At 48.2% G+C, this 23,925-nt stretch overlaps 1 protein-coding gene across 2 annotated transcripts; it reads left to right on the plus strand.

The window, feature by feature from the left end:
- Positions 1-22,679, plus strand: NDNF (neuron derived neurotrophic factor). Of its 2 annotated transcripts, none has more exons than XM_032109215.1 (4): positions 1-294; positions 18,486-18,680; positions 19,635-19,759; positions 20,620-22,679. In XM_032109215.1, the coding sequence occupies exons 1-4, from the start codon at positions 275-277 to the stop codon at positions 22,008-22,010; spliced, it is 1,731 nt and encodes a 576-aa protein (XP_031965106.1). In that variant the 5' UTR covers positions 1-274; the 3' UTR covers positions 22,011-22,679. The 2 variants fall into 2 exon arrangements, with proteins under 2 accessions (XP_031965106.1, XP_031965107.1); XM_032109216.1 differs by lacking the exon at positions 1-294 and adding an exon at positions 1,524-1,923.
- The last annotated feature ends 1,246 nt before the right edge of the window (positions 22,680-23,925 follow it).

The raw sequence follows: 23,925 nt of genomic DNA on the forward strand, positions 1-23,925 counted from the left end.
GAATGGTACCCGGAGGTAGCTGCTGCCTTCACCTGAGCGCATCCCTCCCTGCTGGTTCCCGCACGCTCCGAAGGCTTCGGGGGAAGCTCGTCAGAATGTACCAGGTTTTCTTCACTAATTTCGGCTTTCTTATTTAGTCAGCTTCTCCCATTTTTGGATGATTGCATCTCTGTGTCTTCTGCATCAGAAGAGGAGCACGTGCAGTTTGCTGAGATTTTTAAATTGAGGTGTTGCAGTTGGAAGCAAACGATCCTCTAGGAAGGGAGAAGTCGGGATGCTGTGTGCAAATAGCAGGTATTTTTTGGTTCTCCTTGAACATGCATAAATTAACCCTAAACTTGTCTTTCCTCCCTTCCCTAAACTCCTACCCTTGAAAACTATTTGAAAACGATGAATAGAGTTGTTAAATATGTAAAAACAGGGGCATGAAAACAGAAGGATAACTGGATAGGGGCTCCCATGGGGCTCTTTTTCTTAATCCTGGGTTTATTTTGGTGAACTTATATTTCTGAGCAGACCCTTGGGCAGAATGCTGGTGGCTGGCTGGACCCTGCTGCTCTGTGAGTTGACAGAGTGGGAGGTAAGTGGCAGTAACTAATGGCAATTAGCAGAGGTCTGGACAGCTACGTGTCCCTGAAGACATGAGCTGGTTTGGGGGTTGTGTCTTCACAGAGTGGAGCTGTTTGTCACCCTACAGAATATGACAATTTGCATCCCTCCACTGAGGCTTTGCTGTCAGATTTGCTCAGCTGTCTTGCAAGGAGGAAAAAAAAAAAAAGAAGGTTTATTTAATTTTTGCTCCTCAAATCTGTTGCAATAGTAGGGCAGGAATGATTACCTTCTGGGAATTACCCACCAGCTGCTATCAGTAATAATTTGTTTAATGCTTACGTAGCACTTGATGTTTTTATGACTGATGTGCCAGAAGGGGAAAAAAAAGAGATGGGTTTGTGTTTACATGGCAAAAGATAGTTTTCGTCTTTTCATTGCAGTTCTCAGGTAATTGTCTCTCGGTCCCTAAACCTGAAAGCTGCCTCTGACCAAAACGTGATGAGAGAGAAGGTGAGAGGCTGAATATGCAGCTTCGAAACCCATTTCCTGAAATGCAGGGGGGTTTAATAAACCCCATTTCTCACGCATCCTTGACGGTCTCTCCCGCCTCCATCGCTGTTGGGATGTTCCGCAGCATTCCCGCAGCCCCGACCGCTTCGAGCAGCGGCTGCGTGAAAAAGAGGAGTGGGAGCGCCGCGTCCCCCGGGCCCCCGCATTCCCCCGTCCCGGCTTTGGGGCAGCATCCAACCCTCCAAGATGGATGTTGAGTAGGCTCTGGCAGCGCAGCCGAGCGCGGCACAAAGCCGGGCGGCGCGGCGCTGCCCCTGCGCGGCTGCGGCGGGGGCGGCGGGCCGGGCCGGGCTCCCCGCGGTGCCGCGGGCTCCCCCCGGGCCCGCCCCTGCGGTGGCGGAGCGGTGGCGGGGCGGGGCGGCCGCGCCCGCGGGGCACCCCCTGCCCGCCCGCCCCGGCGGCAGCAGCGAGACGCGCCGGGTGCCGCCGCTCCGCGCCCCCTCCGCCAAACTTTTGCCGGCGCTCGGCCGCCCCGCGGCTCCTCCCGGGAGGCGAAGCCGGAGCCGTGCCCTCTCCCCCGGGCGGCGGCGGGTGCCCCGGGGGGCTCCCGGCTTCTTTTCCCTGCTTTTTATTGTTTTTCATCTTTTTTTTTTTTTTTTTTTCCTTCCCCGCGGGGAGGGGTGGAGAAGGGAAGGGGCTATAAAGCGCGAAGGGACGTGCGTGACACAGTCCCCGCTGCAGCCCGTCCCCGCCGGACCGGGGGGCTAGGTCAACACCCGCCCCCCTAAAAAACAACCCAAGCCTCCCCCCCCGCGGGAGGGACAGGACAAGACGGGACGGGACGGGACCGGACACCGCAAGGTAAGGCACCGGCAGCGGGGGGGGAGCGGGGCCGCCTGCGCAGCCCCCTCCGATTGCCCCCGGGCGGGCGTGGGGCGCGGTGCCCCCGGCGGCTGCGGGACCCCTCAGCCGGAGCGGGGCTGGGGCCGCGGCCACCCCGGCGCCGTCCCTGCAGCCGCGGCTGCGGCGCTGAGCCCGCGTCCCGGCACCGCTCCGCCGCGGCTTTTGCGGGATGCTGCTGGGAGAAACCTCGGCGCCCTTTCGGATCCCTCCCTCGCCTTTGAGGTTTGTTTTTTCCTCCCCCTTTTTGCTCTCTTGCAGCCCGCGGCGGCCGGTGCCCCACAGCCCGTGCGGCTGCCGGGAAGCCCGGCTCGTCGTCCGGCGCTGCCGCGGAGCGGGTGTGTGCCAGGCAGGCAGCGGCTCCGGCTTCGCCAGCATCATACGTTCTTCTCGGAGGAAAAAAAAAAAAAAAAGTGACTACCAAAAAAAGACAGAAAACTCTACGGTGGGATGTAAGTGCTGAGGTTTGCTACGTGCAGCCTGGGTTCTGTTTTTATTTCGACAGCGCAGAGACAATGGCTACAAAGAGCTTTTTAATCACTTGCAGATAGAACTTTTATGCATTTAAACCTTCACAGTTAAAGGCTAGCGCAGATTTTTGAAAAGCTGTGATTCTCTGAGCGTGTTTGTTGTGGATGTATTTAACATTTGAGCGGTAGCATGCCCTGGTTCCCCGGACGGGTTAGCTTGGTGCCAGGGATGAGCGTGATCCTGTCTGTGCCGTGCTGCCTGGGGCTGCTCTGGAAATCACCCCAGTGGACACCGGAGTGGATTAGGCAGCCTCTGCAAGGTTGGTTTCAGAGAGCGGGTCGTGAAGCTTGTAGCTTCCCTTGGATTTTCCCTTCCCACCGACGGATCTGGTTAGCATCTAGTTACAATGTTAATAAGAACAATTAAACAGTATCGCTGTTCTTGCGGCTCGACTTCGCTGCAGGAGGCGAGCTCAGAGGGGAGGCAAGGTCCCTGCCGTAAATGCACGGACCTCCCTATCCCAGCTGGCTGCGAGCAGACAGCAGGAGATGGTCGGTGACTCAAGTGTGGCACTGTCTCCAGTGGAGCATCCCGCGGTCAGGCTGCTCTGGCAGCCCCATCCAGCACTGAGGATGGGCTTCCAGCCTTGATGCACCCATTTCACGCTTGGTCGAGACAGTGGAGTTGTGTTCGTAGAAGTGGAAGAGGCGAGAGCAACGTGAGGGTGAATTCCTCCCTGGGCGGTTGGCGGCAAGTGATTGATGGCACTGGTGACCCTGGCCAGGCACTGCTGGCTTGACCATAGCCTGGTTTCTGTAAAAACAGAGCTTGGGTGTTAGACACCATCAGCACCCTTGGCTGTGCTGTAAGGGAGCAGGGGGAAAAACTTTGTGTTTCTGCTCAGCCTGCTTTGAAAATCGCTGAATCTGAACTATTTTAGGAATGGCATTTCAGATTGCTTCTTGTCAGGAATGCCTCATCCTCCCGGCCGCGCTCTCCTACCTCATAGCGAAACACGTACCTGCAGGAGGAGAGCTGCCCAGGTCAGCTTTCTACTGTCACTGCAACTCTCTCTGAAGTACTCAGAGCAATGTCTAGAATTTAAAACTTGCTGATATTTGAAGCAGAAGAGGATTTTTTAAAACACTGAGAGATTTTTACGTTCTAGTTTGACCATTAAAAATGTGGTGAGATGTGCAGGAGTGCATCACGTGCAGGTACCTTATGGATGTATCCAGGATCCTGTGGCTGTGTTTCATCCTGTTGTGTGAAAAGCGATACCTGTTCCTTGTGGGCTTTCTGTGCCAGCGGATAATGACCCCCTCTTAATTTTGAAATAGCTTTATAAATGTGTGAAAAATTCTTTGTCACGTTTCCGTGATGAGGACTATGGGTGCATCACGCTTCCTTGTCTCCATGCGGCCCTGGACAGAAATCCCATTGATTTTCCTGCTGTGGAGGGTGGGTACCACAGCGTGTCATTGCAGCCCTGCCAGTGAGGTGACACAACGTGCATGTCCCACTCCTGAGAGGGGACATGCCGGGCTCTGCCAGCAGCTTCCTGGCGCCAGCCACACCTGGCAGGCGGTGGCACACGTGTGATGTGCTGCTGGCATCATCGGCCAGCAGGTCACCTCGCTCCTCAGCCACCCTGGGGAAGGTCAGGGTTTGGTGGTCGGATGAGAGGGAATTTGAGCACTGTGTGGGATGCTGATCCCACCAAGATTCCTATGGGCCCCTTTGTTTAATTGTGAGAAGTTTGTCACCGAGGCGAGGCAGAGCTGTGTAGGATCGCCCCGCGCGCCTGTGTTGTTGTGGGTGAGCGCTTCGGAAACGCAGAGGAAAAGCTCTGAGGTTTCCCCAGTGTTTATAAATACAATCTGGTGCAAACTGTCAAGCAAGCTGTTCAAAATCACGTCACGCCTGTGCTGCCTTCCCCGCTCGGCTCGAATGCCTTCGCCACAGACCGGGTGTTCGTCTGACGTTCGCGCTCCCGGCACGCAGCTCCGGCCCATCTGCGGGGCTTTCCCAGCACCCCTCTCCTCCTCCTGCCAGCCGGGCTGGGGAGGCAGTGCTGTGGGCAGGGTCGGTGCCATGGCAGCACCACCCGCTCATTGGAGCCCTGAGCATCCTTCAGTGCCACGCTCCAAGAGCCCAGGCTGCCCCAAAGCGACCCAGCTCACACACCAGAACTGCATGCAGGGGCAGAAACAGCGTCTTCAAGTCCCCTTTGTCCTCCTTAGAAGGTTTGCCTACCTTAGATGTCCCCTAAAAATGAAGGGATAATCCCTTTCCTGAAAGCTCCATCCATGCAGTGGCCTTCTGCTCCGTCCCATGCCTTCAGCAGGGCTGGATGGAGGCTGTTTGCCGGATGTTTCACTCTGAAGTGTGCCAGGGTCTTCTGCCTTAATATATATAAAAAGATGAGATGTTTATTAAACTCAGACCCTGCTTTTTTTCTACGATTTATGTCCCGAGAGGCTGGCGATAAACAGTTTATTAAAAAGAAATCCTGATTTATTTCGGCAAATGGTTACATTTCAAGGTGGTACCAAGTGGTTTTGTAGGAGACCACCTTTTATGCTTCCCATGGCAGTTTAAAGGATTGCTAGAAAAACAATCCAGAATCTAAGTAGGTTTGGATAAAGGCAAGCCAGGACTGTACGTCAGGGTATGTGGTGCGTTTATGCAGCGAGGCGGTGGATTTTACCACGGAACATCTGGGCACTGGCTTCAGTTACAGCACAGATTTTAGTGGGATAACAAGTCTTGCTTGGCTTCGCGTTCATTTTGAAGTCACTAAACTTTATACGAATAATAAAACTGTAAGCCCATTACTTCACTATTTGCAAGGGGCTGTTTTCAGTCCCCCTTCAGGGTCTCGCATCTTTCTGGGGCTGGTTTTATTTTGCTGTGCTAAGTGGGTATTTATCTTCTCAGTGCCTGGCTCACTTTCGCGGGAGGCAGCTTTGATAATTTGTAGCGATGGCCACACCGGGGAGGGCAGGCGGGTTTCCATCCGCCCCTGCCGAACGCGCACGTTTTCTGCATTAGGGGCAGCATGATGAAAGCTGCACGTTTCTCCTTCAGAGCAGTCAAAGGAGCTGAGGCTGGTAACCTGGAGGATGATAGAACTGCTCTGGGCTACCAGCTCAGCCACTCGTGAGAGTTAGAGTAACAGGGGAGGTTTTGCTTTCTCTTTCTGTTCGATTATAAAATGCAGAGGAGAAGAGTAGACTGGACTGAAGGAGGGAAGGGCCGCTTCTTTAATATAAGACAACAAGTTTGCAAGCCCTTAGAGAAAGGTGCACATACTGGGGGGAATGCCCCAGCATCAGAGAGGATAACCCCAGCTAGTTATATATCAAGGAATATGTGTTTGGAATATAAGTTCCATGTGAGAGCATATAGACAGGCCATGAGATCGACATTTACCTTAATCGTGGAGCAGCTGGTGTGATACTGAATGCTGGTGAGCTCTGTATTTTGGTGTCACTGATTGTATGGGCAGGCATAAACCAGAAGAAATCAGAATTACGTCCAAGGAAGAAGAATATCCCAGGTAAGACCAGTGAGAAGGGACTTAAATAGTGCTTGAGTTCTGCTATCTCATGAGTGGAGCACTGAGTGAGCAAGCTTCACTTGGGGGAAAAGGCAGCGCGTAGAAACTGTTCTGTTTCACATCGTGACTGAAGTGTACTTCTGTGGCAAAAATCTCCATTAGATCAAACAGGGATTGTTTCTGCCTGAGAAGACGACTCAAATAAGCTCGTGGATGGATGGAAGGAGCTTGAAGGCTGAGGAGATGTTATGTTTGAAAACTTTAACAAGATGTCATTAGGAGAGAAGTATATGCCCTTAGATCGGGAAATAGGTCAGGATAATAAATCATAACTCCAGGAGAATGTGTGTAAAGCTGGAAATACATTCAGAGGGGACAGAAAGAGAGTAAATATTAGAAAGGAGTTTGTTCTTTCAGAATTAATTTTCTCATTTGCTGTATGCAAGGACACCCACTGAACAGGAGAAGGACGTTAACACAGAACTGTAACAGGAACCAGCTGAAAATCTCATGACTGCGTGGATGGCTTTGATTGCTCTGCAGGGAGCACATCAGTCATGTGGGACGCGTCAGAAACAGGCAGTGTGTCCTGTCACTTCATGTCTGAGGTAGCTGATAGTCCAAATTCACCAAAAACCTGGTGGGGGGCATTTTACAGGATGGGTTTTAAAAGATACTGGAGTAATCAGCAACGCAAGCGGCCCAAGAAGCCAGCCCCACTCCACGACCGCTTCTCTAAACACAAACATGCCTGAGTTACCAGAGGGGTGCAGCAGATCCTGCACAGAGCATCTCTCAGTGGGCTCTGGCCTTCCACCCAGGCAGGTATTTTCAGCATTTCTCACAGATTTCTCAGGGTTGTTCAGGTTTGGCCTGAACTGGGACTGCTCTGGCTTCAGGGTAATTAAACTCAGTGGTTAGAGAGATGTTTGTTGCTTGTGTGACAGCTGAGATAGGAAGCAGTGGGTACTTGCTGTGAGCACCTGGAAAACTGAAACGCAAAGGCAATAATTTATCTCTCCTACCTCATTCCCTGCTCCACGGGTCCGGATATGAGTGCCCCTCCGCTGTGACCCTCGCACGCTCCCAAGGTGACACAGCACCGAGGCCGAGACTTCCCCTGTGATTTACAGGGGAAAAGCATTGTTTGCCTAATTGAGTCTGTTTCTTTTTTTTTTTTTCCTGTATTTGAGAAAACACAACTTTGTTGAAACTTTATTAGGGGGTGAGAAAAATGATGCTTTTCATCTTTCTCACCTTTAACTTGCTCAGTACCAAAACAGAGCAGTGCCAGACCAGCCGAGGCAGGCGGGAGGCGTGGAGGGATCGCGGGTTCCTCACACACATTTGCAGGGATGATTAAGCAGGGAAGATGTTTGTACAAAGCAGCCAGAATATTGTCAAGAAGCAAGTGCTCCCTCCCTCTCTTTCTCTCTGTCTCTCTCTACTTTGTTTAGGTGCAGCAGATTTACTGCTAATTTGTTTATAGTCAAACAGTCTAAACGTGCCTCAGCATTCTGAAATCCAGAAACCTGATGCAAATCAAGCAGTTTGCAGATCGGGATGATGATGGTGTGGGAAAGCCAAGCGTCTTGGAGCTGCCAGCTGGTCTCTGGATGCAAAGGAAAACATCAGTGAGCAGCATTAACAGTTTCTAGTCCCCATTCTTTCCCTTCCTTTGGCTATTAAATCTGTGTTTAATTCCCTGGGGGTTTTCTCTCCTGGGTAAGATTTACTTACTTGAGTATGATTTGTACAACTAATAGGATCTTATCCTTACTTGGGGAAGACCCTAGGGGCTCTCTCAAACAGATTTTTCAGTAATGAGAAATAATGAATAAAAGTCTAATAATCCTGGGAGGTATCAAAGTTACAATTTTGCAGGGAAGATTTAATATCAGTCAATTAAAAACTTTTATAATCTTGTTACAGTACAATAGTTGGAAAAAAAATAATAAGAGGGAAAACAAGTAGGTTTTAAGACCCTCTCACATCATGTGAACAAGTCTAAATGTAATGTTTGAATTAAGCAGGTATTTTAAAACAAGAGTCTAAGACATCTCTTGCAACTGTGTGGTAGCAGGGTGGCAGGTTCAGGGAAAGAAACGTGCTATGTTAATTTATGGAGCACATTCTAATTCCCACTCATCTAAGAAAAAGCAGTTGCGAGGTGTTTATGAGAAAATCCAGGTAATTAGGGCTTAAACTAGAAAATGCAAAATTCATACTCCTCAGCAAAGTGTATTTCCAGTAGCCCAAGACACGCTCTGGCTCAGCCTGTTGCTCAGAGAGTTCATGACCATCCCCACTGGGCACTGTGGGCTCATTGTGGGTCTGTTCACCCAGGGATTGTGCAGACCCCAGCCTGTGGCCCTCGGTGAAATGTGTGTGGGAGCAAAGTGGGAGCAAAGTGGGACCTGGGGGCATCGTCCCCATGGGCAGAGCCCCCCACACAGCTCCAGCCCAAGCCTCTGCTGAGATGCTGTGAGGGGACAAAGCACCAAGGAGCAGATACTGTTTAAGGAATTTACAGCTTTTTGGGTTTAACAATGATGCTGAACTGATGCTTTGTCCTTTAGCAGTGACTTTCATCCAAGACTGTTGTAGCCATTTCCAGTCACTGGCAAAGGGACACCCCCAGAAGGCAGCACCGGATGCAACACCACAGCTCTCACCATGTCTTCCCCCTTTGGGAAAAGAAACGCCCTTGGCGTGCGTTTCAGTCATCTCTAAATGCAGAAACTCTTCCCTTCTCCCTTCTTTCCCCTTCTGCCAGCCCAGGATGTATGGGTGCCATAAGAAGGCCTGGAGGTTTTGGGGCTGTTTGGATGTTTGCTCACCCATGACAGCCTGGCCTTCCCGCCCGCATGTGTTCCCTCCACTTTTGTTGGCAGCCAGCAGATAAAGGGCTAACCTTTCGCCTGCCAGCCTGGACAAATAAACACTGGCCCAGCAGTCAAGTGGAGCTGAAACCAACCCTTGCAATAATCTGGTTTTTCAGACTCCTTACCACAGCTCTGCAGGTGACCCTGGCAGGTTTGAAACTCTGGCGGCATGTCCCTTTGGAGCAGCCATCTCTTTGCACTTGGGAAAGACTTTCCAGCTTGGGAAGTAGAAGTCCACTTCTTAGAAAACAAAAAAGGTGCTAGAGGGAAGACTGAAGACTGGCAGCTCCCAAACACACCCTGTCTTGCTTTGGTGTGATGGGCTGGTGGTGTTTTACAGCCTCTCCAGACAGGTGTGTGTGTGTGTGTGCGTCAGCTCTGACCAAGGCAATCTCCATGGCTCTGCCTCACTGTCTCCCCATCATTTGTCCTTTGGAGTCAAATCCTTGCTCTGTCACATGGCTCCTTAGTGCTGGAGGGACTGAGTGATGCTGGGTGAGCAGCTGGGGGAACTTTGGATTTTCTCTGGAAGCAGTGGGAATTGTCAGGCACCATGGGGGGGCTAACAGGTAGCTACGTAGAGAAATTTGGAGCAGCTCATGCCCTTCACTAACAACTTTAACTAATTTGTTGAGCTAATTTCACTAATTTATCTGTGGGAATCTGTGTCTTTTTTTATAAAGCGAGATGCTGGGGAAATAGATACCAAATTTAGGCAGTGTGAGCATTCCTGCTCCTCATACCTATCCACGAAGTGTATAAAAGTGAGCATGCAAAAGAGGGAATTTTCTGAGTGACACCCAGGAGCAGTGCTGAGGCTGATTGTGCTCCCTGGGATGCCGTTCATCCCGGATGAGCCATCCTGTGCTCTCAACCACTGCAGCCCCTGAGGGACCAGAGCTCAGAAATGATGTGTGCTGCTTCCTGGGGATGGTGGGGATCAGACAATATCCATGCTGGATCTCGGAGAGTCTTTGCTGCTGTAGCTGTGGCTCTAACGCTGAGCGTGCTGGTAGAAATATGTAAATATCAACAGCTTCAGCACTACATTTGATACTTTCCATTTTCAAACACTTGACAAATGTTTACATATTTTCAGCAGTCCTTTTCCAGCTAGGGAAAATGAGACAAAGCATCTGTGAATTACTATGATACAAATCATAGTATCAAATCATGAGAGAGCACCTTAAGGGTTCATTAAGGACTGGCAGGGCCTAAGGTTTCCTTTGCATACCTTTAAACCTGAAAGCAGAAAATACTAAACCTGAATCCAGTATATATTTGGATTCTGATAATAATCCAGGGATTGGAAATTTTGAGGGATCACCTATCCATACAACATATGTTACTGTGGCTCTAAGTAATATGTATTGGTCTCTTCTCCCAAATAGGAGAAGTGGAAATGGCCTCAAGTTGTGCCAGAGGAAGTTTAGATTGGCTATTGGAAAAAACTTCTTCATGGAAAGGGTTGTCAAGCATTGGAACAGGCTTCCCAGGGCAATGGTGGAGTCACCATCCCTGGAGGTATTTAAACGATGTGTAGTTGTGGCACTTGGGGACGTGGGTTACCGATGGCCCTGGCAGTGCTGGGTTAGTGACTGCACTTCATGGCCTTAGAGGGCTTTTCCTACCTAACCAATTCTCAAATGGGCCAAACTCTCAATTCAGTAGAAAAAAGTCGTCATTCCTTTGGAGTCAGCACCACTGCAGGACACCATTCTAGCGGCAGCACAGGGATGCAGTTGCTTCCCCAGGGATTGGGGATAAGCACCATGGGTTGTTACTGCTGCTGTCTTGCTCTGCTCTTCCAACTTTCTGGAAAGCTGCTGCTGTTACTCTCTGTGCTGTGGCAGGTGAGAAACCCTCGGTGGTGATAAGGGCAGTGGGGTAACATGGCAAAGAATTCCTGAGTCACTGTTGTGGGAAACCTGTGTGCGCAGAGGTAGGGAAGTGAGCGGGAACAGCAATGCCCATGGGCTGGCTGTGGTTTGTAAGCCTGCGTACGTGTGTGGTGGTGTTCCTGATGCCGAAGGAAACTGGGTGGCTGATGGAAGCTGTGGAAATCAGCCCCTGTGCACTTGACAGGGTTTCCAAGTAGTCAGCAATATTCCCTTTTTTATTCATTGACCAAAAAGTAGAAGGGGAGAAGTGCATAAAGAATTCCAGTGTGCTCGTGGCACGGCTTTCCACAAAACATGAGTGCTCTGGTTGTTGCTGGAGCTGCCGGAGCTCGGCTTCCCCTGCTCCTGCTCTGCGAGTCACTCTGGGGACCTGCAGCTCCTGCCTGTCACTGCCTATCCTGCAGCTCCCTGCCCTGTGCCAGCCCCTTGTGTTCTCCCTGTTAGCAAACACCTTGTTGGCCGGGAGCAGCCAGCAGTATTCCCTAGGAATGGCTCAAGCAACTTTAACCCCTTCCGTAGTTAATGCAGTTAATGACTTTGGGTTTGCATTTTAGCTCTTTTCCAAGAAAAGTCTTCCAGCCCTGGCAGTTTGGGGATGTGACAGCAGGATGCACAGATCCCGGTTCTGTTCCTGCTCTGTATCATGCCCTGACATTTCATCCCCGTCCCTTGAGGATTTTGGCGAGGGCACTCGCTCATAATGTCATCCTGAAGTGTTCCAGAGGAGCAGTGGGGAACTGTAGCAAATACCAACACGCTGGTGTTGGTTGTAATTTGTAATTGTTCGTGTGTTCCTCCCCACTAATCCCCTTGCTGAAATTCATTATGGAGAGAGAGCAACCTACACCCAGAGAGCTGTGCTGAAGGCGGAATGACTTGGCCGAGGAAAGTAGCTATTGTTTTATGATTAAAGGAAAGGCTTATATTGGGATTTCCTTGAACAAGGAAAGTCTCTGCCCTACTTTTATTGCTTGTAACAAGGGGATAATAATTACTTTCCATTATAAAACACCTCCAGCACTTGCACTGAAAGATTTGTGGTAGAGTTGCATGGCATTCAGGGCTGGTTATCTTAAACAGCCTGGAGATGTGCAAACTGAGATTTCTCTGCCTTGTTTCTCCTGCTGGGGCTCAACCCCTGCTGAGACTATGGAAAAAATTCCTCTACTCTGAGTTGGGTCAGACTCTCTGAGTGTGACATATTTTCCTCTGGAAGAGCTGGTACCAGTCACCTATCCCATGACACCTGCCCTCTCCAGGAGTGACAGCCAGCCACCTGGAGGTTTTGTACGGGCTTGGGAGGATGAGCAGGGACAGTAGCAGTGATCCAGGCCAGCCAGTGCTGGAGTGGCCAGGGGAGGTAACATCTGTCCGGGGGGGAGGGCTAACAGCTGGCTGCCACCCTGTGCTCCAGCACATCCCTTCTTCGTGCCGCTGCTACCCCCTCGCAAGGAGAGGCACTGAACAACTGAGCATTGTAACAGGGGCCGCTGGGGACTCGCTGTTTGTTTGGGTTTGACACTCGGTGCTGAGTCTCGTGGGCGGAGGTGGCTGTGAAAGAAAGAAACGCTGGTATGTGGTCTCAGATTGAAAAAAGGAAAAACTATGAGGCATTTCCTCGAGTGTCCCAAATGGCATCTCCTGGCTCAGCTGGTTTTTGAAGCACCCAGCTGCCACCAGCTCCAGGGTGACAATTTTAATGTAACCAGGGTTGAATCTGTTTCCACTGAAAGTGGAAAAATAAGTAAGTCTCAGTTTAGAAACAAAATAGTCCATGTAAAATGTGATTTTTTGATACCGTATCTCCCCGAGTGTGTTTGCTTTTCAACATGTCTAATTTGAGACAGCTCTGCATTTTGTAGTGATGCCCCTTCGGAGTTAACCTCTTCCCCAGGCTGTAGTTCACTACCATTGTTGTCCGTTAAGATTTGGTGGAAATGTACCCTTATTTCTTCATACCTTCCTATTTTTACATGGTTGTGTTTGTTTCCCTGTAACGCTACAGTGATTTGCTTGGCTAAAACAACGTTCCCAGCAAACGACAATCGTGGGTTGAATTGGAATTGCAAGAGGCGCTCAGTTAATCCACAGATTATTGACACAGTGGACCCTCCATGCTTCAAAGGCACCATTATAGTCCATCGTGTCCCTGCGTACTTAGGGAGCTTTAATCCATGGATTACAGGTCCCTAAGAGCTCCTGCCCTCCCAGTTACAGCTGGTCCTGCCAACGGGAGCTGCCATGTCGAGCTGGCTGTGGCACTACACAAAAATATTTGTCTTTTTTAGTCCACAGAGACAGTGATACACCCCTGCATCCCTGTCAGGGCTGCATTCCTTGTCCCAAGCCCCTGGAGAGGTCCCACGGCCCTGCCTGGCCCATGCTTTTCCCCAGGCACCAGGCAGGACCAGACAACAAGTTTTCAAAAGTGATGCTTTTAAAAAAGAAGGAACCACAAAAAAGCCCAAATGAAAAGCATACCAAGCATTTTCCAGATCCTTTAGGGAGTAGTCAGCATTAAACAGCAGGCCTTCCCTTTTCCCCTCAGGTCTCCCCCTAAACAAACAAGCTGAGCAGCTCCCAGTAAATGCTTAAATTGCAAAGGTGTTATTTTTCCGTGTTTGCACATTAAAAATAACTAATTGCATTACAATCCAAATTTATAAGTGCTTTTAAACTCCTCTGTTACTCAGGTGATAACTGTGTGTGCTGAGGTGCGTGTATTTGTGACATAGATCTCTGGAAATGGAGTGTATAATGGGAAAGCTCACGGCCTCTTTACTTGCAGCATTCCTATAGTAAGTCAAAGAAGTCACACAGTGCCCTTTTATTTCCAAAGCTGGACTTAAATCACGTCAATAAATCTGCAGACTTACTATGAGATGCAGCATGGGTAATGTAAACAGAAAAAAAAAACCACCCCCAGCACACCAGAGTTTAAAAATAGGATGTAAGGAGGGAAAAAAGTTAACCATCCATACAATAAAAAGAGAAGAAACGCAACACAAAAGCGCTGTGTCAGGCAGTGCCTTGAAATTATCCTCACTAAATTACAGTCGTGCACTTCCCACTCTCTGTAATTAACGTGAGGGTTTGGTTATTCCAGACTGCATTTGCTCCAGGTAAACCCAGATCATTTTTGTTTTCTTATTGTAAATCCTTCACAGGTCTGGGTGACCTGCAGACAGTTGAGGAGTAAAACAAATTATTTCCATAGATCAAGGAAGATGACTGTGAACAATACCGGTGTTGGCATGTGGTGAATCCAATACTTTGCTCCCGTTTTTCCAGAGCATAGGTGTGTTCAGTGACATTGAGCCTTCCTGTGAGTGTCTGTGTGAAATAAATGCACAGTGAAGTCCAAACAGGAGGACACAACTGCTTGGATCCCCAACAGCCAAACAAAATGGACTCTTGGCTTACTGGGTAGGATTTCTGTGATGGGATGTAGGCAGGGAGCCTCTGATCCCTTACGGAGTATACCCTGCACGGCCGTGTTTTAGTGCTGGAAAAAAAGGTCAGTCAGAAAATACCGTAGGCTTGAGCAGGGAAATAAAAATGGAGTGATTTCATTTGTCCCCAGGGCCACCTGTTCCTGGCTTGGGTTGAGGATGTGCCCACCCCGCTGATCCCGTAGCCTGCAGGAAAACCCCATGAGGTGCTGCCACAGCTCCAGCTAATTTGTCCCTCGACTCAGAACCTAAGGCAGCTGCAAATCCCATTATCCTCCCCATTTCTGCTCCTAATTGCAGTTTACCTGGAGATTTGCAGATGGAGTTTGTTACCTGGAGGTCTTAAAGGCAGGACAGAGGGCTGTGTAGGGCTTTAGTAGGTGGGATTTTGGAAAGGTTGGGTAAAAAGATTATTAAAAATACAGGAATTAATTGTAATCATCATAAAACCTGACTTAATGATTATTTTCATGTATGCACTTATAACTCAAATTTTTAAAATGCCATTTATAAAATGGTTATTTATACTTTGTGAAAGAAGGAAAAAGCCCCAAGCCTCTGGCAAGGTGGTGAATTCTGAGGTGTTTAAAATCATGTATCTCCCTCTCCAATGTACAGCATTTTTCATTTGTTGATCTTCTTAGGTAAATACAGCCGGGTTCATTAAACAAACCCCTCTGAGGTGTGGCTGTAGCTACCGGAGTGTTTGTGTAGCCTGGGAGCTGCTCACCTGCAGACAGCACTGCCGCATTCCAGGTTCAAATCCAAGGAAACCCTGGCCACCTGCCCTGGCATCGCTCAGCCTGCCCGGGTTCAGTGGCCTGGTGCCTGCCAGGCATAACTGGGTGGCATTGTCCGCTGGGAGCATGCCTGGGAGGAGATGGGACCCCCCGGATGCTCCGTGCTCAGTCTGACTCCCAAGGTCAGTCGGCCAGCATGACTTTTCCTTCTGGGTTTAAGGCTCAGTTGAGAGAGAGTTTGGGGAAAAAGTGAGAGGTAAAGATGGGCCATTAGAGGGCACTTTTGCAATCCTGGAGAAGGAAAACGGTGCTTATTATTTCACTTAGGACTGTTTATTTTGGCACTCTCTTAAATTCAGTGATAAACAGCAGGCAAATCCCTCCAGTCAGCAGGAATATATCAATAAAATATTGACTCCGAGTTTAAAAGAAAAGAAAATAAGATGAACTTGTAGAAAATGGAATAAAAGGCATTTAAGGAGGCGGCACAGCCTAGGGAACAAAAATTCACACAATATATTTCACGTAATTTGTGTGGCTTAGCAGCACAGCGCTTAGGCCTCAGCTGGTACCTGGCTTCTAAAAACAAATCCAGGACACGAAAATGGTTTGTTGGAAGTTCCTGAGGACTGGGTGGCAGAGCACGAATTCACAGGCTCACATCTAACAAGTGCATTTTCTGAGGGACTCTGTCAAAGTCATTGGTGAGCTTGCTCAGAAACAAACATGGGATGAATAAATGGGCTTTTTGCTTTGCTCTTGATGTTTTGTATGAGTAAACTATAGAGGATTTAGCTCGAAACTGCCAAATTATAATGAGTGCACTGCAAGAGATAAAATCTGATTATTAACTGGTGAGAAAGGGTGGTGTGAAAGTGACAGCACACCTTCCAAATACTGTGAGCGAGGTTTGGATGCCTCTTTGCTGTTGTCACACTTTTGGAAGTGTCGTGCATGAAAATTGGGCCCATTTTAAGCCTCTGAGGTTAGATACGTGAAAATGAAAGCACTCAAAATTCTATTAATTTGTCAAAGAACAGATTATAAAAGTTTCCTTTTTCAGTAACAGTTGACAACTTTGCAAGTTATTTCATGTGTGGGATGGGCAGGGATCACAGAACTAAATTTAATGTGTCTTTTTAGAGTTATTTTTAAGCCAAAATGCTTTTACAATTAGATAAAGAAATCGGAGACAAATCTGTACCTTGTCACTGCTCTGTAGTTGTTAAGGGGGGTAGAAACACTGTTTATGGGAGTTTTGAAAGTGCATTAGCTAGTGAAATTATTTAAGAAGTGAAGCTTAGCCTATAATCAAAATGGTTTATTTTAGTAGAGGTTACATTGCACTGGAACTGACTATGGGAATACACAGGATTGCAATTTCAGGGGGTTCATGTGGAGGACGCTGTCTGCAGAAAGTGTCAGAGTTTCTTACCTAACCAAATAATCTGCTGTAACTGTTGTGATTAAGTTGGAAGGAATTTCTTCCCTGTTGGCCAACAATAATACTTGAAAAATCAATAAACAGCGTGGTAGAGCACACGAAACTCATCCTGCTTTGTGTGAGGGGAGCCTTCTGCCGGCTTCGGTGACTCAAGCCAGCAAGTATTTCGACTTATGATCTTTGCTCCAAAAGGTCAAATGGCTTTAACTCGCTGATAAGTATCAACACTTCAGTCTGAATTCGAGGAAATATGTCCACTGTCATCAAAAGCTAACTCAGGACCTCGTTGGGATAGATTTTGACAAAGGCTGGGAAAGCTAAATCAGGATTTACCTGTAAGTAGCAATTGCATGTGTTAGCTAAGGCCATGGTTCCTTTCCCTTCTGTAGGGCAGAGCACTGCAGTAACCTGTCATTAAACCATCCCAGAAGATAACAGAGCCCACCATTGGAGACCTAAAATTGCATCCTGTGAGGGAGTGTTCAGTGCACATCACTCCTGGCTTATGGATACTGCTGAGTTTACTACGTGTTTTCTCTTCCTTCTCCCATCACCAATTTCAGTGGGAAAATAGAGAGATGAAGGAACTGAGCTGGACAGCAGGATGTGGAGAAAATGGTAGAAAGGGGGGTGGGAATGAGCTAAGAGCAGAGAGAAGGGGAGGAGGTGCTGAGGAGGGGTGAGTGGGGGGACCTGCATGTTGGTGGAAGGAATGATTAAATACAAACGATGTCAGAGGCAGAGGAAGCAATCTGAGAGTGAAGATAGCCCTCCATGGCCTTGCTGGTGTCAGGAGCCCTGCTGTGCAGCATGTGGGTGGCTGTGTTTAGCTGTACTGAGAGCAGGACAGGCAGAGGGGGAGCTGGAGGCAGCAGGGAGAGGGATTTGGGAAGAGCAGTTTTAGTATGCTTAGACTACAGTGTGCCACTTCTCAAGGAGCTTTGTGTTTGCTATTTTTACATAAAATATTAGAGAAAGGTCAGGTGGGGTGGTGGGAAAAAGAAAAATCTCAGCAACAGAAGCAACAGATTTGATCTTAAAGGTAAAAGAAAGAGTTTGCTGTAAAGCAGTAGTTACTTCACAGTGCAGTACCTGGAGCAGTGCGTGACTGCACACTCAGCCAAGCGACAAGATAAAACTGTTCCTGCCAGCTCAGCTTTTTACCATGTTTCTCCCCAAAACCAGAGCTAACACAACGTAGGTAATGGCCTAAACCTCTTTTTTTCTAATTAAAAAAAGGTTACCATTTAGCAATTAAAACTTGATATACTTGTACCAAAAATGGGCTGTTTCCCCCCTTCCTCCCCCATCCCAGAGCCATTATATATGAGATCATCTAGAGTACTGAAAGGAGATTTCCAGCCTGTCCCACTGCATATGTTAGGGCAGTCATTTCTGACCTAGTTATAGACATAATAACGAAAGGCTGAGATTATGAATTGTTATGCCTAATTTGTAAAGGATTCTCTGCTTTTGTGTTTTCCAATTCCCATCAGGCTTGAGGATTAAGCCCTGCTGAATTGCATGCTAATACCAATGTGCTTTGAATATGTGTGGGTTTGTATCACATGTTTTCCTAATTCGCTATTTTTGTAAAGAACAGTTTCACTGGAAATATTTACTTTCCAGAGGATTGCTGGAAGCCCAACCAAAATCTCCTAGGGGAAGCGAAGCCGATGTACCCTCCATCTGCTCCGTGCTTACTGTAGCTCCCAAGGCCAGTGAGCTCCATTTCTGCTGTGGCAAAACATCAAAGTGTAACTCACCAAAGCATGCAGAAGGCTTTTGCTCTTTGGTAGTGAGAGGGAGAGATTCCAATTTGAAATCAGTGCCTGGGCTTGCTTCAGTCACAGTTCAGGATGGGAAAACCTTGGTGACACCCTTTATCCAAGCGCTGTGGTGGTGCGAGCTCAGTCCTTACAGTAGTTTTCCTGGTGTTTGTGTGGCAGTGAAGGTGCCTGCAAAACACAGAGTGCCTGTGGGCTTGTTGTAGGTGTGCCCACGTTCCAGCACAGATGAGCTGCTCGTGGTGCCCCTCCTGAGGTGGGACTCCCTGTCGTTGCTGCAGGATGCTCCTGCTGCGCTGCCCGCTGCTGTTCCTGCTGCTGCTGCTGCCGCTTGGCTCCAGGTCCCAGAAGTTGCCCACCAGGGATGAGGAGCTCTTCCAGATGCAGATCCGGGACAAGGCGTTTTTCCACGACTCATCGGTCATCCCCGACGGAGCCGAAATCAGCAGCTACCTCTTCCGGGACACCCCCAAAAGGTATTTCTGTCTGGCCCAAGTGAGAAAGCCATACTTTGAAGACAGTAGCTCTGGTTGCTGGGTGCTTTGAGATAAAAATTGGATCCCAACCAGAAAAATACAAATGCCAGTGTTCTGTTTGGTGAAGTAACTATGTGAGCTTCCATCCCAATCTGGCCTCCCCAGCTGAGGGTCTGTCCAATTTATTTGATTTCTGGGATGAGCCCATAGCTCTCCCAGACCATGGAATTTCCCTGAATTGGGGCCACTAACCACGTCTGGAGGCAAAGGGAGTGGGAAGGAAATTAGAAACTACAGGCTTGCCCCACCACACTTGTCCCTCTTCATTATCTCATACTGTGCTTTAAAGAAGCAGTGTAAGGCAGCCTGTTCTGAACTCCCCACTTCCCAACCTCCACCCTATGGGTCAGAAAATACTGAGGGTTAGACTGGGGAAGAACCTGAGGCTCTAGAGAGTTCAGGGAAGAGCTGCGTTGCCTCATATCACAGACTGCCTCCAGCCTTCATTGGTGAGGAACATTTTACAGTCGGTAATGTGTTGGGCTTGGGAGGATGTGGGAGGGCAGCTGGGGGTGTGTGTGTATCTCTATGTGCTTACCTGGACATAATGTAAAATGTGTGTCCTGCTTGGAAGAGCATATCCCTAAGTTCCAGGAGAGATCCCGTTTCCCTCATTTATGCCTTTGTGATTATTTGTATCTAGGTACTATAGGGGTAGAAAGTAAAGCGGGTGGAGGTGAGGGCAGGAGGTCAGAAACCCCTCTGCTCTGCCTTGAGCTGTGAACTCTGCTCCTTAGCTCTTGCTCACCAGCCTTTCCATACTTCCTCTGCCTACTAGTAACACTTTTGACTCTCTGGCCACACCAAGACCATCCCTGATCATGTCAAGTCAATCCCTGCCAGCTGGCTGCCATCAGGAGTTCCTGACATGTGGGTCTGTTAATGTCCCTCTAGGTATTTCTTTGTGGTTGAAGAGGACAACACTCCCTTAGCAGTGACGGTGACACCATGTGATGCCCCTCTGGAGTGGAAACTGAGTGTGCAGGAGCTCCCAGAGGAAGCCAGTGGAGAAGGTTCAGGTAACAAACCATCAGCGACTTCCACTGTCCTCTTCCCTGGATTTATGGTTCCTCAAACACTGAGTCTCACAGCAGGCCTGTCTTTATGATCTCCTGCTGTTTGGGTCTTCCAGTGCAGGAGATTGACAGCAGGCAGCGACATGAAAAGGAAAAGGGCTACAAAAAAGTAAAAGCTGAGGTTACAGTCACAGGGGGCACTGGATGCTGCCACAGCAAACTGTGTTTACCCAGTGACTCAGTTTGATGGGGGCTTTGCTGTGAGCTGTGTACACAAGATAAGAACTGGAGAGACAGGGCTGGCACTGCAGCAGGATTGAGCTCACCCCTTGGAGGGGACTCATCTCCAGACACGGAGCCGTGTAGCTGCTGTTCAGGAGAGACAAGAGTTGCCAGAGCCTCTGACACGTGTGCTGAACTGTCACACACACCACATGGTGGGGCAGACACACCTTCGGTCCCCACTGTGTTTAGCAATGAAATTTTAGTGTGACTCAGAGGGCCAAAGCCAAGGGTCCACATCTGGGAACAGGCAGGTGAGTGAGTTTCCCCTGGGGAAAACTGCAAGGCAACTCCAAGTGGGATGCCTGACGCTCCAGTGGAAGGTGTTAGCTACCATTCATGAGACTCCATTAATGCTGGTCAGGTGGAATTTCTATCGCATTTGGTTTGAACCTGAGTGCCAAACTAATTTTCCTCTTTATTTGACAGAAGTGTTGATCAATTACATCTTACTGAGAAGATAAAACCTTCCTTTTCCATCTCACATTTGTATTTTAGGTAGTAAAATGTGTCTGTAGAGTTCTGTTTCCTCACATTTGAGGAGAGTGTCTGTACAAATGTTTTCCTTTGCTTTACTCCAGGTGACCCAGAGCCCCTTGAGCAACAGAAACAGCAGATTACCAATGAGGAGGGCACGGAGCTCTTCTCCTACAAAGGCAACGACGTGGAGTACTTTGTGTCCTCTAGTTCCCCGTCGGGGCTGTACCAGCTGGATCTGCTGTCGACAGAGAAAGACACCCATTTTAAAGTGTATGCAACCACGACTCCAGAGTCAGACCAGCCTTATCCTGAGTTACCCTATGATCCCAGAATTGATGTCACCTCTCTGGGACGTACTACAGTGACGCTGGCATGGAAACCGAGCCCCACGGCCTCCTTACTGAGACAGCCCATCCAGTACTGCATAGTCATCAACAAAGAGCACAACTTCAAAAGCCTCTGCGCCGTCGAAGCCAAGCTCAGCTCTGATGATGCCTTCATGATGGCTCCAAAACCAGGCCTGGATTTCAGTCCCTTTGACTTTGCCCATTTTGGCTTCCCTGCAGACAACAACTCTGGCAAAGAACGTGGTTTCCTAAAATCATCAAAGTTTGGGCGGCAAACGTCCCCGAAGCCGAGAGTTGACCTGCATAGAGTTTGTATTGGGAACAAGAACATCTTCACCGTGTCTGACCTGAAGCCAGACACGCAGTACTACTTCGACATGTTTGCAGTGAACACCAACACCAACATGAGCACCGCGTACGTCGGCACTTTTGCCAGGACCAAGGAGGAGGCGAAGCAGAAAACAGTCGAGCTGAAGGATGGCAAAGTTACAGATGTATTCATCAAAAGAAAGGGAGCCAAATTTCTACGTTTTGCCCCTGTTTCATCTCACCAAAAAGTCACCTTTTCCGTTCATTCCTGCCTGGATGCTGTTCAGATCCAAGTTAGGAGAGATGGAAAACTTCTCTTGTCTCAAAGCGTGGAGGGTGTGCGGCAGTTCCAGCTCCGGGGGAAAGCAAAAGCTAAATATCTTATTAGGCTGAAGGGAAGCAAGAAAGGTGCTTCCATGCTGAAGATCCTGGCTACAACAAGGCCTAACAAGCAGTCGTTTCCTTCCCTTCCCGAAGATACGCGGATCAAAGCCTTTGACAAACTCCGCACGTGTTCCTCGGTCACGGTGGCGTGGCTGGGCACACAGGAGAGGAACAAATTCTGCATCTACAAGAGGGAAGTGGATGACAACTACAATGATGAGCAGAAGAGAAGAGAGCAGAACCAGTGCTTGGGTCCAGACACGAGGAAGAAGTCAGAAAAGGTTCTCTGTAAATACTTCCACAGCCAGAACATCCAGAAAGCAGTGACCACAGAGACAATCAGAGGCCTGCAGCCTGGCAAGTCCTACCTGCTGGATGTTTATGTGATAGGGCACGGCGGGCACTCGGTGAAATACCAGAGCAAACTGGTGAAAACAAGGAAGTTCTGTTAGTGCTCCTGTACAGAGGAACACGTGGAACTCCGGACTGAGCATTATCCTGCTTCCCAGCATATGGATTGACTACTTGCACAGCTGAGAAGTTGTGACCTGTATTTGTACTGTGTAGAAACAATATCAACTTGTATATTTATGTTTACATAACTCATTGTTTGGAGGAACTGAGGCTGGTGCTGTCTGGTGGCACCTGGCAGCGGTGTTATCATGTGTCCAGTGACCCACATGTGATGCTCAGTAGATGCCCAAGGTAGCAGGAAACCTTGGAGGAACTGGCACGCCTTTGCTTCCATATTGCATGAACTGCTTCTAAATTATTTTATACTTAAAAAGGCTGAGATACATCATTTGTCCACCTTGTTACTCACACACACAACTCACAGACATACACCCTTTCTCTCAGTGTAGATGGTAGGGTTTCTGTAAATTATTTTATAGAGTCTTGTTTTAAATGTTTATGTTTCTATGATTGTAAACTATTAAAATCTCTCCCCAATAAAATACAGATCTAAACTAAGTATTAACTGGGCTGCACATGAAGCAGTTTCATTGCTAATGTAAATTCTTACCTAGCTGATTTTCATGTTTAAATACTGTATGTATTTCATGTACAAAGTTGCCATAACGTTATATTCCTGTACATAAAATTAAAAATATTAGATTATATATTGTTGGTTTCTTGTTGGGTTTTTTTTTGACATTCTAAGCAGGCAGACAGACTTGGGGACAGAAGAGACATGCTGAAACTTGAACTGAATTCAGTTTTCCTGTTTCATTGTGGTTTGGAGTCTGAGTTAGAGAGGCCATGCAGATCTTTTGTATGGTCATTTGTTATTTTTTGTAAGATTATCATTGGAAGCATTTGCTTTCTGGATGCTGCTGGGTTTGACCACAGTAGTAATAAGCTGAAAAGATTGTATTTTTTCCATTGACAAGAATGGTAGTGCTACAAAAACCCCAGGTACTATCATTTAATTTGCAGTTATTTCCATGGTGTAGATTTCTTTAAGATACTATATTTCTGGATCTCATATTATCTAAATTGTCTTCTTTGTTTTTCCATGTCACCTCCATTGACTCAAAAGCCTGTAGACAGCTGCTTAATGGAAAACAAACTTCAGAGAAGCAGCTAGGCCAGCCCAATTTCAAGCAGTGAAGTTAGGAAGGAAAGGGACCAAAATCCATATGAAGCCTGAAAGCAGATTCCTCTTAGGCTGCTGATAGGGAAAACCAGACCTGTCCATCCCTGCAAAGGTGAGCTCCAGTTTTCCTTGGCACCATAGTGCTGAGCTCCTCAGGTTTTCCTTTCTGCTGCCCCCAGCACATTTCAGGTTGCAGACTGGTGGGTGGCAGCAGGGTTTTGTGGCTGCACAAGCTCCCGTGCCATTCCACATGCTGAGTTTGTTGTGATTCTCCCAAGAAACAGGTAGGTACCATATTAAGATTGATCAGAAGACACTTGCTGTGTTTCATGTGGTTATTTAATAAATGGAATAGTGGGAATTCAGATTTCTCTGGAGATGATCTCTCTGATTCCTTAAAGGAACTGGCTTCAGTAACAAACATTTGCTGGATTATCATGCCAGGATGTACATGAGCAGTAGGTGACTCCAGCTGGGAATCCTTAAGAACAGGACACTGGTACCAAGGTTAGATCACCAGTTGCCAGGCAGATACTTGCCCTGTATTTCACTGTCCAGAAAGCTACTGAATCCTTAAGCTAAAGACAAATTTTTTAAGCATTTCCCTCTTTACAGCTGCCAGTTGTGTGGGGATCAGCACCCCTTCCACTGGCCTATTACAATGTTTACTTGAAAACACATGTTCCACCACAATTCCAGCTCTGCTTGTTCCCTTTAGCCAGATTTCCCTGCTCGGATATTCACCCAGCCCACTTGGCTTTTCTGCCTGC

Source organism: Corvus moneduloides, chromosome 5, assembly GCF_009650955.1.
Source record: "Corvus moneduloides isolate bCorMon1 chromosome 5, bCorMon1.pri, whole genome shotgun sequence".
In the NCBI taxonomy this organism is placed as follows: Eukaryota; Metazoa; Chordata; class Aves; order Passeriformes; family Corvidae; genus Corvus; species Corvus moneduloides.